This window comes from Pleurodeles waltl, chromosome 1_2 (assembly GCF_031143425.1).
Source record: "Pleurodeles waltl isolate 20211129_DDA chromosome 1_2, aPleWal1.hap1.20221129, whole genome shotgun sequence".
Lineage (NCBI taxonomy): Eukaryota > Metazoa > Chordata > Amphibia > Caudata > Salamandridae > Pleurodeles > Pleurodeles waltl.
Genome location: NC_090437.1, coordinates 929909345 through 929925618, shown reverse-complemented (window position 1 = coordinate 929925618; position 16274 = coordinate 929909345). Strand labels below are relative to the sequence as shown.

General features: G+C 42.3%; 1 protein-coding gene across 2 annotated transcripts in view; it reads right to left on the bottom strand.

Moving 5' to 3' along the window:
- Nucleotides 1-16274, bottom strand: part of MTMR7 (myotubularin related protein 7) — a 372736-nt gene that overhangs the window by 178098 nt on the left and 178364 nt on the right. For both annotated transcript variants that reach the window (XM_069200518.1, XM_069200527.1), the window contains exon 11: nucleotides 11947-12147. In XM_069200518.1, the coding sequence (XP_069056619.1) occupies nucleotides 11947-12147 (201 nt within the window). The remainder of the gene's footprint in view (nucleotides 1-11946; nucleotides 12148-16274) is intronic.

Sequence of the window (16274 nt, the reverse complement as noted above, 5' to 3'; positions counted from 1 at the left end):
TATTTTCTAGACTCAGGGAGGTAGGAGTCCCCAGGGCCCCCCGCATTTCTGTCTGCTCTTGCCGGGAATCTGGCGGTCCCCGGGGTTCATGGGGTCCATGCGGCCCCCCACATTTTTTTGCATGTTGCCCGGGGTAAGTAGTGGTCCCCGAGACTTTTGAAAGCACTAAGCGGGGACCCCTATGCTCGCCTCTCCTCAGTATTATAACGAAGAATGCCCCCGGGACCTGGCCCACCTGCCAACACTTCCTGGTTGAAGTGTTGGCAGCCAATCAGATCTCTGCACGAGCTCATGACGATTCGAGAAGTATTCGCACCTCTAGATATACAAATATGGTTTTCTTTTAATGTTTCAAAAACTACTGAACGGATTTACACCAAATAACAAAAAGCATGCTTTCTGGACCAAGAGCTAGCCTTCTGTCAAATTTGGCGTAATTCCGTCCAGTGGTTCAGGCTGCAGTCGTGTTCAAAATCCCTATGGGGAATAACATGGAAAGTGCATTTTGTTTGCACTCCCCTTTTTCTCTGCCCCCGCTTGACGGATTGCCCCAAAACGTTCCTAGCACAACAGGACCCTCGGGCACAACATGTTTGGAAAATTTCATGAAGATTCATCCAACAGCACAAAAGATATAGCCAAGTCAAAAAAACGCTTTTTCAATGGAAACTAGGTCCTTACTATAGCTACCTACTGGTGAGCGCTATCCTGAATGTTTTGGAGTGATCCATCAAGTGGAGGCCGAGAAAAAGGGGGGTCCCAAAACACGTTTCTCCCATTCATTCTTCCATAGGGTCTTTAGACACACCTACAGCCCAAATTGCTGAACGGAATTACACCAAATTTGGCAAGTAAGTAGATGTTGTGCAGATTGTGCTTTTTATGGTAGAGTGCGTGAAGCGCTCTGTCCCTGTTGTAATCTCTTTATGGGCTTGTAACCACGCCCATGTCACGCCCATTCGTTTGGTTGGTTTGTGGGCTAGCCTTTTAAAATATGCTTGATTTCATTAGTGAAAGGCATGCATATGTCAAGCCTTTTCCAGTGTTTAGCCCTCCTCAAGTACACTGGACAACTACTGAAAACATATGAGGCTCCATGTTTTCCGTATGGTTTCTGGACTACTTTTTCTATTTCGTAGGCAGCGCGAGCTCGCTGGGCAGTAGTCGAGCGCTTTGCACGACATCGACCCGGTTACATGGATAATTGCACTTTTGCCGGTTACATGGATAATACCACTTTTGCCGATATGTTTCACTGTGAGCGAACTTCTATTTCCTTTTGTGTGTCTGCTTCGTGCTCAGGGGGGCCGCCGGTTGGCTAATGTGAAACTGTTTTACTTTTCTTTTTTTAAATTGCTAGCTTGGCATTCTACAACATTTTGAAAAAAAACACAGACGTTGTGAGTAGGTTTACTTTGCAACGTCGCACACCCTCAATTCGAAGCAGTGAAATTTGATGTTAAAAAGTTTCATGGTAAATTTTTGCCGGGAACACGAGAATTAGATCCCGTGATTTGCAGGATGTGCATATTTGAACAATGTACGCATTATCACCATAGCTGCATGAGGAAAGGGGCCACTGCAGAAGTGGAATTTAGTATTTGTTCATGACTGCAGATGTTATTTACAAATCTACTACATCTGTGTTCTGGATTCTTGGATCAATACTTCTTTGAAACATTACTCCCCTTTGCAGTTTATGAAATGGTTGATTTTTATGAGAATAGTATTATACAAACGTTACAGAAAAGTCTACAAAACAATGGGTGTCTTTTTTATGCTTCACCTCGTGACTGAACGCTTTGATTTGTTCTTCGTGTCAGCACAAGTGGATAGAAGTGAAGGGTCTGTGTTGATTCGTGGTGCTGACAAACGTATAGAGGTTTGAATACTCACAACTGTGGGGCTGTTGTAGCATTTGCATCCATTGTCAGCGCTTAACCTTCTTTTAAACAGTGTTAATCTCTCCATGCATCTGTGTAAATACCCATCATACATTTTCCATTTAAGCTATTATTTTAATTTGGGGTCTGAGTAAAAGACTGTGTCCAATCCTGTTGACTGAACACTTTTTTTGCTTCGTCTTTTTTAGTACAATACATGTTGCATTACTAATGCATACAAAAATAGTGAGACCAGGGCATGGCTGCCCAGTAGTCTTATATCATGTGTTCTGCCTCTAGGAATGAGTGGCTTTTTATCGGATTGCATCCTGGGACTTCTTGTTTTACTATTTACATTGTTAGCATGGGTGAGAAAATGCCAGCATGTAAAATACCTTTGCTTAAAGAGCCACACCTGTTTTGATCTCACCTGTCACATGGGGCTAAATGGAAGCTCTACAGGTATTTTTACATGCACTGATGTGAGGTTTTAGTCTAGTTCTGCAAGCCAGTTATTCAGATCCTTTTCAGTTCACCTCAGATGCCACTAAGTAAGAAAGAATGTCAATCCTACCTGTTGCTTACCTTTAATACCTTGTCGGATCTTTCGCCTGTTCCACTTAATGGTGGATGTCATTCTTCTCAGCTCGAGTGCATTCCAAGTGCAATGCATTTTTAATCTGATGTGCCCCAGAGCCTCAGCAAATTCAGCAGCACATCTTGTGATTGGACCTACTGCACATCCCTCTTCAAATGTACGGAGGATACAGCACAGGAGTCTGGCCTTGTTACCTTTCCATTAAACAAAAAATTCACAGATGATTCCATACCTGAGAATTTCTGGTGCTGTGCGGTATGATTTCTACAAGCTGCAGAACAAAGAGTAATTTCCACGCTTGTGCTTAGTGTTTTTGGGTCAGAGAGGCCTGCTCAAAAAATTCAGCAGCACATCTGGAGTTTGGACACCATGCCCATTCCTCTTCAAATGTACTGAGGGTACAGCACATGAGTCTGGCCTTGCTACCTTTCCATTAAACAAAAAATGCACAAATTATTCCATGCCTGAGAATTTCTGGGGCTGTGCGGTACCAGTTCTACAAGCTGCAGAACACAGACTAGTTTCTGCCCTCGTGGTTTGTGTTTTTGAGTCAGGAAGGCCTCTTGGTTTGTTGCAAGGTAACACCTTGTCACATTAAACAAATGGCAACAGTTTACCTTTGCAAGTTGAAACTGGTCAATGTCTTCAGGAAACTCAATTACTTTACAGAACAGCAACTGCCTGAGACTGATTGGGAAATAAAAAGGTATAATTTTAACACATCCAACTATCCTCACACCAAGGGTTGTGAGGTTAGCGTCAGGGTCTGTGGCCTAGCAAGTGTGCCACGGGCACTAGTGCAAATAAAGAAAATTGGGCACCCTGAGTACTTGCAATGCAAAAGAATTGGGCCTCGGTGGGCCCACAGCACCTAGTGCACTACTGATAGCACTGCTTCTGTGTTAGGGGTACCACACTCCAGCCAGGTTAAACATTGCAAGTAATGAAAACTCCTAACTGATGTCCATAACTCAGTGTTTGGTAGCAGACACCATCTGATCCCTTACTTTGTAAACAATGTTTAATATGTGTTTCATGGTAGGTGACAAGTATTTGAGATGTCTGCATTTGAGATGTCTGCATTTGTATCTTGAAAACCATCATATCAAAATATGGCCCCGTCAATACAACCATTGGAAGTTAAATGATGTCACTATTTTGTTTGGGAGGAGGTAACCTCACTGGAAGAATTTCAGCTTTTGAAACTGGCCTTTTCTGCAGGGTCACCAGAGATTTTCTACCTTCTTTTGCTGAGCCTGCTTTGGGTGGCCTTAGGACACTGTGCAAAATGACCCTTGATAACCAGTGGTAATGTTCTTGTGCTCTTCCTTTTATACATTGCAAAACTGGTCTACCCCCATTTTGTACATTTAAATTACTTTTAAGTCCCTTGAATATGGTACTACCTCTACAAAGAGCCTGTAAATTAAATGCGACTAGCAGGCCACAGCATACGTTGAGCCACCCAGTAAAGTAGCACCGTAAAACATGACTCTGGTCTGCCATTGCAGCCAGACGGACAGTTTTAAACTGTCATTGTGACCTAGCAAAGTAAACCTTCTTTTGTAATAGTTATAAGTTGCCCCTAAGGTAGAACTTAAAAGCTCATATGACAGGGTGCATGGTATTTGAAAAGTAGGACGTGTATGTTTAATGTTTTATATGTCATGGCAGTGAAAACCCCGAAGGTCGTTTTTCAGTATGGCAAAGCTGGACTCTCATTTACTAACACTGTTTTACCTTATTACACTTAGTAACAGCTAAATTCAGTTTGGGAACAATTAGAAAAATAATTCTTCCACTCATTTTAATTGTAATTTTAAATCCCCTTTATTGTTAAAGACTGATTTAAAATTACTATTTCAGAAATCCCACTTTTAGAAAGTTGGCATTTACCTATCTAGGCCAAATGTGCCTTTCTGCCAGTATCCAGGGCCACCTGACTGTTAATGGCTCTTCTGTGGTGTGTTAATCTCAAACAGTTTACAAAAAGGCCTGGGTATGAAAAGGTGATGGTCTCCTGACAGGATGGAGAAGCTAAACTCCATCCTGATTATACTTTAAAGAGTAGCCTGGGGTCTATACCCAGCTCCTCCTGACTTGAGAAGAAAACTATGCTGTCATTACCAGATGCAGCTTACACCAGGGCCTGCCTATCCTTTGTTTCATCAGACAAGCTGGAGCTAAACCGAAAAAGAAGAACTGGCCAGAATGAGTATTAGGGTTAGACAAAGGGGTGCACCCCTACCCACAGGCTGTCACTATATATAAAAGTGGCATTCTCAGAACCTGAAATCAGAACACTTCTGGACATGAGTAGATTCAGAAGAAGGACTGCTCTTCTTTCTGAAGAAGAAAGATTGAACCTGCTTGCCTTGACCCCAGAACCCCTGAAGTGAGTACAAGAGTCAGCTGGCTGACCTCCTGTTTGAGTTACAGGGACACAACAAGCTTGCAAAGGTCTTTCCTGCTTTCCAGCTGACTGGATCCAACAGGACATAACCTAGTTCCCTCTCCTGGCCTCCATGGGAGTGAGTTCTTACCTGCAAGTGCTGTCGGAGTGCACTTCTTCCTGCCTAACTGAAGGTTTCACTGGACCCCAAGCAGAGCTGAGCAGCTCCTTACCAAAGGTGTCAACGGATCCAATGCAGCATGATGCACCGCACAACTCCTAACCAAAGGTTTCACCGGATCCGGGAATGAGCATCAAAGAGTCATGCAGTCCCTGCACCACAGACAAAGTACACCTCAAGGCAGGTCGAACCTGGTTCCATACCCAGCCCGTGCTCCATCAGGGCTGGCTTTAACTTGTGTCCTTGTGCCAGTCCTGCACAACCAGATACCTGCAAATGGCACTTTGCTCTTTTTGGCTCTAGTTTTAACCTTAAACTTTAAAAATTCATAACTCTGGATCTTGTGTTTAGATTTTAGACATTTTTGTGTCATTTTATTTATTAAAATATTCTCTATTTTTCTGAATTGGTTTAGGATTATTCTTGTGTTGTTTTTTCACTTTATTACTGTTTGAGTACTGCATAAATAATTTTCGCATTGACTCTAAGTTAAGCCTTACTTCTTTGTACCACGCTACCAGAGGGTTAAGCACAGGTTTAATAATTGACAATTGTGGTTCACACTCACAAGGAATATGATTATTCCTTGAAGTGGGCTCTCACCCCTTCTTCAAATAATCCAAATTCTCACACCAGTCTAATGTGTTCAATAGGAAAGCACAACTGGCTAGCCACTGAGAATAGCAGTAATACTTGATAAAGCATAAAGAGGGGCATAGAAAGAGGGGCAAGAAGGAGAAAACAGAGAGAGAAAGAGAATGGAAACGAAGAACATTTCTGTGCAGAAGCAAAATTGCTACTTGGAAATACTTAGCTGTCAGGGTGGAGACTCCCTGAACCCTTATCTCTCATGCTGAGGCCCAAAAAACAAACAAAAACCGGATGCTTCCCACCCTTTTCGTGAAGCCCCCAGATGGGCCAAGTCCCGGGCGCATGAGAAAAAAGTTAGGAGGGGGGTGTTCCGGCCCCCCTCCTGGGCTTGCCAAAGCCCCAGTGACCGCCACCTCCCTGGAGCTTCAATCAAATGTGATGCGAGCAGAGCGGCCCCTCTGCAGCCCCAGGGTCTGCCACTTCCGCGGAACTTAATGCTAATTGAAATCGAGAGGGTTGTGCTGCCCTCGTGTCCCTGGGGACCACCACCTCCCCGGGGCTTTACATAAATGCAGTGCGGGGAGCCACATGCCCCCTGCAGCCCTGTCTACTGCCACCTTCCCGGGGCTACAATAAAAGAGTGAAGGGAGTCCGATTTGGACTATCAAGCCCTGGGGACTAACACTTCCCTGGGACAATCCTTGTTGGAGAGGGGCCGTGAGGCCCACCTCGCAGAGCCAATATTGGCCCTGGGGACTGCCACTCCCAAGGGCCGGCTTCTGCCCACCCCCCGGGACATAGTCTTTGCTTAGTGGGAACTTTAACAGCTCTCACCAAGCAAAAGCAAACAAAATCTGCTTTCTGACAGGGTGAGCTATCAAACAGCTCCTGCTGTCAGAAAGCAGCACTTTAATCCGTTTCCTTGCACTCAAATAAGCAGGCAGGGAAACAGATGAAAACATTGCTCCCACAAGTAGGGAGCTGCTTTTTAGAATAGCTCCCTGCTTCTGGGAGCAATGTCCGCTCCCACAGTATGCGGGGAGCAGGCTAGGACCACAGGGGCCTTAAGGCACCCCCCGCTTTCCTGTCACACTCTCTCTCCTTCTCTTTTTCATCCCATAATGGGATGGAAAAGAGAGAGAGAACGTCCCAGCAAGGAGTCACCCATGGTCTAAAGGTTAAGGTTCCAGATCCTTGCACTGAAAGTTGAGGGTTCTACTCCAGGTGTATGCATGGTCATTTTCCTTCTTTAATTTCTTTTAAACTTCAAAAGTTTAATGTTCACTCTGAAAGGTGATCTCACTCTTTTGAATTGACAAATACATTTTTATTTCCAATGTGTCCTGACTTATCTCATTCTAAGTATATAATTCATCAAAGCCTAAAAAACTCTGTCTCTCTCACTCACACTTTCTCTCTCTCAATTTCTCTTTTCCAATCTCTTTCTCCCACCCGCACTAACTAAACTATTATATATGTTCAAACAATGAAGAAGACATTATTTTCTAATAATGCTGATGTTACTTCATTCAAAGGTTGTTGTGTTACAAGTGTGGTTAGGCACTGGGTTGATCATGTCTCAGGCATGCTGGGTGGGAGGGGGAACCTATCAAGGATGCACCCTTATTATTCACATTAGCAACGGAACCACCATCCCGCTGCATCAGGAAAAAGGAAGAACTGCAAACTGAACTGAAACTGATATCCATCCAATATTCTTGAACACAGATGATATCTTCATATCCTTTTGAAGTGAGAACAGGACTGAGGTCAATTTTGAAACACTTTGGTACGATGTCAGGCCTCTGAGTGAACACAAATAAATGATGTATTTTTCTGCTCTAACACTGTCAGAGTTCAACATGCTTCACAGTGGTTGATATCCTTTTAGAAGGACTCCCACTATTGGTCACACATACAGCGAAGATACAAAAATGTGCATACTCCCAAGCCTTTTGCCTTTCTTTGTCAATATCCTGATTGTCATACCAGTGAATCTGTTTAGAGAACAGAACTCCATACTTACAGAATTTATCTGCAGGACAGGGAAATATCTGGTAACCCTTTAAAAGCTACAGCTCCTTACAGTGGAGGGTGGACTAGTGGTACCTGATCATGAACTATGGAAGTTAGTGGGTGCCAAGATGGCTCTATCATTTATTGAGCGATGAAAGAAGATTCTTCATATCTGATATAGGACCACTGCCTATCTGAGGCAACAAGATCCAATCTGTCTGCCCTAAAGCATTGTGTGCAGCCAGATACTGTTCGACTAGATGTCTGATAAGGTCTAAGATTAATATTGCACATGTGCCAGGTATGCCTCTAGGGTGCCTCCCTATGTTTCATTACATTGTTGATAACACTGGCATTATATTGTGAACCTCTGTTGGCATTGGCTTAGTAGGCCATTCACATGAAAAGGGCACTTTGCATCCAAAAAGCTGCAGAGTTTCGTGAATGAAGTCAAAACCCTTTACAATCTGAATAAATTTCTGGATTCAACTGTGGTCAGGTTTTAACCTATACACGTGAATGATGCAGTAATTAAGTGTACTGACTGAAATTGAGCGAGTTACTTTAATACATTATCTTGTTTTAATGATCCATAAGTAAAAGCCCACCAGAAGAAGAGAACTATCAATGAAATCCATGCCTAATTCAAGAGGAATGATACAATTTGGAGGACTACCCTTAACCTTCTAAAATTTTAATTTTGAATGCTACGCAGTGTTTATTGAGAGCACTGGTACAAAAAGATTTAATTAATTAATACAATTGTGATGACAAGTTAAAATCTTGTGACTCTCCTAGCACTTGAGCAATTTAGGCTGTGCTTCAAATCTGGTACACAAATCATTCAGGAATCCAGGCTGACCTTTCCCTATCTAGCTTTAGTGTTCAAGAGAAACAAGCCCCCCTTGGCTGCCTGTCTGGAGACTTGATTACATCAGTCTCTGACTATTTTACTTGTACTGATTGTTAAGTTGAGAAAAAAGAGGAGTATTTGATTGCTCCAGTCCACTCTGTTAGATTTGAAGACAATTTATTAGATTTGGTACTCATTATTGATTTCTTTTTCATTGGCAGACTGTGAAGATTCTGATTAACCAGGAAAGGCATATTTATGGGTGTCTGTTCCCTAATCAGATTATTATGCCAAGTGTAATCTTAATGCAATGATCAATTTAATCTCTGTTGACCCTCATACATTATCAATAAATAATGGATGGTCAAATCCTCTTTCTTACTTCGAACATCCTATAATTGACCCTCAAAAAAGCCAATCTTATGCTTGTTGTTTCATGAAAACATGAGGATTTTAAATGGTTTTGTGGGTGGCGATTTACCAGGGAAAATTACAAGAACTTTACATAATGGGACCCTAACCCACAACTAAACATTTATTACCATCAAAACATTTTTTCTGGCCATCCAATCTGAGATCCATAACTGCTTGCAAAGTGGTCACCATTGTTAAATTTTCACCTCAAAGCCACACAAACCTTTTATCTACTGCAAATATTTCCTTCACAAAATGGATAACCTCTCCTGGATGGTCAAAGAAAAGAACACACTGTTTAGTGACCATCATATTTAGCTCTGAATATGCCCTTGACCTCAGAAAAGGTATCCTAAACCAGCGTGTCATAGAGGTGATTTTAGATCAACCCAATGATCTAATTTGATCAGAGGAGATACCTGGCCTGAACATAATAGATCAATATAAAAGTTTTCAGAACCTTTTCTAACCTCATTTGGGGACTCTGATGATTAATTTGTCTATACACTTAGTAAACTAATCTACATTATAAAGTCTTGCTAAGTATTTAAAGGTAACTGAGCAACATGACTAGACAGGAGTTTCTCTGCAGTGCTTTCTGAAGTGGAGGGCACAGATTCTGTCCAGTGTACTTGGTGCTGCCTGATGTCTGGGGTAGATGCCAGTTAAGTGGTAGGGATCTTAAATGATCCCAAATTTGACAAAATTGTTGTAGATACATTCTAACAATGTCTGCTATTGATGATTTGCTCCTCCAATAAAGTCTGGAGGAAACTAGAACATCCCTGTTGCACAAACTGTTTTTGAAAACAATGCAGGTTCCATTAAGAATTCATACCTACCAATTTTATTTTAACTGCACTTATGAAAGATAAGCCCTCCTTATCTTATGCATACATAGATCATGAAATAGCATTTAATACTAGCAACAGATTGCTTATATTTTTAAAATTACCGAAGGGTGTCTGAGTAGAAATTCCTTACTAGTCAACTATATAAAGGTCACAGTTCACCCTGGGTATTGGAAGAGGTATGCTAGTAGGGTACTTATCTCTTATGAGGTTAAAAAAGGCTTCCTATTGAGGTCAATGCCCGCCCCCTCTTTTAAGCCATTTGCTTTTATCAGATCTATTTTCATTGTTCCTATAGGTTAAGAAAGTTGTTCCTAAAATAGGTAGTGCTCATCTAGCAGCACTCTTTTTACACACACAACATGATAATAATTAAATATACACTAGTAGACTGGCCATATGAGCTTAAAGGGTGAGAGGAATACTATGATATTTAGTCCCTCTAGGTTAAACTAGCAACTTAAGTTAAACTTTGTATGGGGCTACTAATAAACGAACTAGAGACAGTTAGGGACAGGCTGAATTGGAAACCCCACTTATAAGTGAAAAAGCAATTAAAGGTACTTTGAGCAATGACAAAATCAGCATCTCCATTGGAAAAGTGATTCAATTTATTCTTGGTGTTAAATAGATGGCTGGATAAAACTGAAGGTTCTTCACTTTAGGAAACATGTAACTTAAGGAAATGTGTCCGCATTCACGCCATTTGACTGGAATTTGGACTGTGTGCTTGCTTCCAAGGTGAAGCACTGAATTAATAATTTCCTTGTATAAAAACTGCCAGCCCGACCAATCTACTCTCCCTTTATGGTAATGATGTAACAAAACTCCAGGGCTCTCAGAGGCACTGGGAAGAACCCTTTGTAGATTCTCATACCACCTGACTCTGATTTAAACTACTTGCTAAAAAACATCGGTCAATAGTTTTTAGATGTAAACATGACATGACACGACACAGCTTGAAAGGTACCCATAGTCTCCTTTTCTGAGTGTTTGGCACTACACGTCATTGTCTTCATATTGTATCAAGCTGGCAGGCTCCAGTTTAGGAGGCATTTTCACTTTTTTGTATAACTCAACTATCCTTTTGAGAAATTATACCCATATAGTATGAACACCTGGATGATGTGTTGGCGTACTCTTTGCCATGAGAGACAGCTGCACATTTATTGCACGGAGGTTCACCGATATGGGAGTGACATTTGTACACATTGCCCCTCTTAAGAAATCATTAGATTAGTAATGGTTCATTTCCTCTATCAAACTAAACAGAGAGGAGTTCTGCAATGTTGTCATGTTTTTACATAATGTTCTAACTAGATTTAAGGGGACTTAATTGAGCAAAATACTTTATAAGCTATGTATTTTTCTAAGTGCTTATAGAATGTGATGTACTTTTATGTAGAAAATATTTATTTTTGTATACTACTCACAACAAATAAAAGTCAAAACATCTGTCTCATATCCAGTTATTCCAGAACAGTTTATACCAAGAATAATCCGAAAATCTGCCCATCACAGGGCACAGTGTATTTTTATATTGAGTGGAGTATTTTTTCAATTCTCATCAACCAGATGTATGCTTGAGAACATTTTAATTGAGAATCACAAACGATTGCTGTATAGTAGTGTACAACAGAATTAAAACCTCAATTTTTACCGTAAAGTGCATTTCATAATGTACCTCACTAGAAAGGGTATCAATGCTCAAAATGTCGTATTATGAAGACTGGGATTTGGACATATTCTTATTTCAGTATCATGGGTTGCTTTACCTTAAACCATGATCACTGCATCCCTAAGTCATTATTGTTCGCAAGGACTTCAAATAGAGGCCACGGTTTAATTACAGAAAGCATTGGCAGATTCATTTCTCTATCTCTATCTCTCTGGATGTTTGCCTTCGTCAGAGAATGCTTCATATCTTAGAGACTTTTGCTTAATATTGCCTTCAACAAAACCAGTGTCTCTTTGCACCAATCAAGAACACATTATTGATTCATCCACCAACATATTTATAATTTCAAGGCATGCCTGCAACATTCAAAGTGCATATGATTAAGCAAAACAGAGTGACATGCAGCATGGCAACAGTGACATAAGCTTGTAGACTACATTGAATATTACATATACAACATCTACATTATAGTAAGGTTAAATATCTTACTTCAGTTCTTTTCTTTCCTTCTGGTTGTTGCACAGGAAGTTCCCAAACTGGCAGGAATAGACATGGTGTTGAATATGGATTAAAAATCTCTCATTAAATTCAAAGGCACAGGGGAACTGTTCCATGAGCTGCCAGACACACTCTATAAACTGGTCAATGACTGGAGAGACTTCCTTAGGATCACCATCTAAATTTCCATACCTGAGAACATGTATTTAAACATCATCAAACATTTCAAAGCTGAAAACATGTATTTAAACATCATCAAATATTTCAATGCTAGGTTACCTGTGCCTTCTATGACCAGGCAATGTCTTACAATTTCACAAATATTTAATTTATAAATATCTGATTTAAATCAGCTTCACCAGCCTTGAAATTTTAACACAATTTTTCCACTGACACATCCCTTCTGCACATATCTTGAGGCATGTGTATTACATTAGTGGAATTCAGTTACTAATAACTGGTGCAGCTTCAGAGAGATGAAAGGAAATCCTTGAGTTATTTTACATGGCTTCAACTATCCCACGTACGGCAATACTTTGTACCAATGGGGTTTTAATTAGGTGTTGGAGTATCTCAATACACAAATTAGAATATGGCATGTGATAAAATAGTTGTAGACTAATTGCAGTTCCCTTACAATGGAACATAACAGCCAACCCAGTGCTTGCAATTAAATTTCAAACCTATTTTTAGGTAACATGATAGCAAATTAGAATATGCATTTTCTTCTCTTTGCCCTTTGCCATTGTTCTCTCCAATCTCCTTGCTTCTTTTTTTTTAGGTCGTAAGCATATGACCTCTTGTATACTTTTTATTATACTTCTTCTATGGGCTTCCAGCTATTTCATTTGTGAGTTTCAGTGTCAATTAAAAATTCTTGCTTGCTAGTGATCAGTCATGCCTCTTTGTCCCTCCTCCTCCTGTGTGGGAGCAGGGACCGACTACTGTATAATTACGCTTTGTCCTGTTTATCTGGTCTGTAGGGGACTTTTTCCACTTAGTTTCCTGCTCCTGTCCAGGGAAGCTTCTCTTTTCATTTCCAGAGCATTCTTGCTCTGAGTTTAGCTTAGTTGTAAACAAGGTAATAAATCAGGCTACTATCTTGGTCACATTTGGTCTTTATGGGCTCTCTGCTCCCTCTCTCAGCTGCCTGGCTCCCGCCCTTCCTTGGATAGGATTTTCTTTACCAAGTGTGCCTGCCTGTGGTCCCCGGTACTGCAAGCAGGGGCGGAGGATCCCTTGTGCACAGCTCCATCAGTGCAACTCAGGTCACACACTCCAGGCCCTCAGCTGTGCCAGTGCCCCACACACGCTGTCTGCCAGAGCACCTCACTTCTTACAGTCCGTATACACACTGCTGTTCCAGTACTGTGACCTCACGTGCAGCTCCCTCAGTGTACCTCATTTCATACACTCCAAGCCCTCAGCTGTGCCAGTGCCAGGACCTCACACGCGCTGTCTGCCAGAGCATCTCACTTCTTACAGTCAGTATACACACTGGTGTTCCAGTACCAAGACCATCTGTGGGGTCCCCCAAGGATCCTACCTCAGCCCCACCCTTTTCAATATCTACATGGCTCCGCTCACCAGCATCATCTGCCCCCGCGGTCTCAACATCATTTCAGTTGCTGACGACACCCAGCTCACCATCTCCCTCACGAGGAACCCATCTACCGCCAAGAATAACCTACACAAATGAATTCTCGCCATCGCCAACTAGATGACAGCAAGCCACCTCAAACTGGACTCAGAAAAAAACAAGATCATCATCTTTGCTCCCAACAAGACAGCATGGAACGACTCATGGTGGCCCACCATCCTAGGACCATCCCCAACACCCACCACCCACGCATGCAATCTCGCCATCATACCGGACTCCTCTCTCTCCATGACTCAGCAAATGAACGCCATATCATCCTCCTGTTTCAACACTCTACTCTACGCAAGACTTTTAAATGGATTCCCCTAGAAACAAGAAGAACGGTCACCCACGCCCTCATAAGCAGCAGACTGGACTACGGCAACGGCCTCTATGCAGGGACCACAGCCAAACTTCAGAGAAAACTCCAGCGCATCCAGAACTCAGCCGCACGTCTCACCCTCAACCTCCCTCGCCACAAACACATCTCCGCCCACCTCAGATCCCTACACTGGCTGCCCATCAACAGAAGGATCATCTTCAAAATCCTAATCCACGCTCACAAAGCTCTCCACGACACCGGACCGGCCTACCTCAACAAACACATTAACTTCCACAACCCAACTCGACAGCTCTGCTCCGCCGACCTCGCCGTCGCAACAGTCCCCTGCATCCAACGCACCACCTCCGGTAGCAGATCCTTCTCCCACCTCGCAGCCAAGACCTAAAAATCCCTCCCCACCAACCTACGCAAGACCCAGGACCTCCTAAGTTTCAGAAAGCACCTCAAAACTTGGCTTTTTGAGCAGTAAACCCCCCCCAGCGCCTTGAGAACCTACTGGGTGAGTAGCGCGCTTAATAAATTTGATTGATTGATTAACTGATTGAGTAGTGGGACCTTGCGCGCAGCTCCATCAGTGCACCTCAGTTCACACACTCCAAGCCCTCCGCTGTGTCAGTGCCAGAACACACACAGTCTGCCAGAACAACTGAGTTCTTACAGACAGTATAGACACTGCTGTTCCAGTACTGGGACCTCACGCGCAGTTCTATTAGTGCACCTCATTTCACACACTCCAAGCCCTCAGAGATGCCAGTGCCAGAATCCCACCCCTCAGTTCTTACAGTCAGTACACACTGCTTTTCCAGTACTGGGACCTCGCGGGCAGCTCCATCACTGCACCGCAGTTCTACCCCGGCGATGTCACTTCCTTTCCTATACTGTGACCACACTCACATACAGTTCCATTACAGCAGCTCAATTCTAATATTCAGTCTCAACTGCCAAGCCAATGCTGAACCCAAAAGAGCAAAACACAGCTCAGACAGTGCACCTCAAGTCTAGCATCCAATGTCACTGTTGAAGGGAACCACCACAGCTCCACCAGAATCCATCAATTCTAACATTCAGTGCATGTTTCTTCTCAGTACTGATTCTCACACATACGACCTTCAGGACGCCTCGCTTCTGTGGTTCAGAGACCAAGCTACTCCCATGCTGGGCTCCACTCGCAGCTTTACCAGGGCACCTCCAGGCTAACACTCGGCAACACTGGTATGCCAATACTAGGTTCCACACATACCTCCATTAGGAAACCTCACTTCTAACCTTGTGTACCTGTTACTAATCCAGTCCTGCAGCCCACATGCAACTCTGTCAGTACACCTCAACCCTAACCTGCAGTGCCCCATTATTCCAATGTCAGGAATTACACGGTGCTCCATTTCTCATTCCTGACCTGCTGCCTTTCTGTTATTCCAGCACTGGGCCAGGACACAACTCCATCTATACCCCCAATTCTGATCTTAAGCACCCCGATATTGCTGCATTGGGGTTCACATACAACTCTGCTGATGCACTTCCTACTGTTCTGCAGCGTTCCTTGCTGGTCCACACTCTTACTTCTGTTTGATTACATGGGGGAGCCAATTAAATCTATTCTTAGCTGCCATCTTTATTTGGGAGGGTCTGTTTCACCTATTTCACTCTGTTCTTTCCTTTACTCTGTTCGCTCTCAATGTTTTCTTTCCCACCCACTTTTCGCTTTCCAACTCTTAAAATCCACGTTAAGTGTCGCTATTTCTTTCAACTGTTTATTTCCACTCCTCTCCCTTTTTTTTTTTAATGTCCCTCTTCCTCTTGTTACCTTGCAAAAACTTTGTTATTTCTTTCTTTGTTTCATTCCTCTTTTTTCTTCATCAGGTGTTCATTCTTTCACTATTTGTTTCCTGTTCCCTTCATTCTTTTTGTCTTTTTTATTTGCTCTTTCTTTGAGTCGGTATGCTTCCTTTCACTTTTTTTTTTTAGATCTTTCTTTCTTCCTTTCTGTGGTGTTTTTCTTATCTTTATCTGTCAATTCATGTTTTACTATAAATCCTTATTTTTCCTGCCTGTGTGTGGAAGCCAAAAGCTACTTGTCAGAGCCCTAAGTGTCAAAGTTGTTTTCCCATTCTGCGTCTGTGGGAAATGTGTCAGTATTTATATGTGCCCTGGTTCTTTCGCTGCTTGTTTCTCTCTTTTTTTCTCTAATGTACATTTTTCTCTTTCTTTTCACACTTCTCATTTTTTCCTTTGTCTTTCGTTTGCTAGCTTCCTTCTCTTTTTTCTTTTGTCTCACACGTTTGCCCTATTGCTTCTCTTAGTTGTATTTTCATTTTCTCGTTCTTTCTTTCCCTTCTT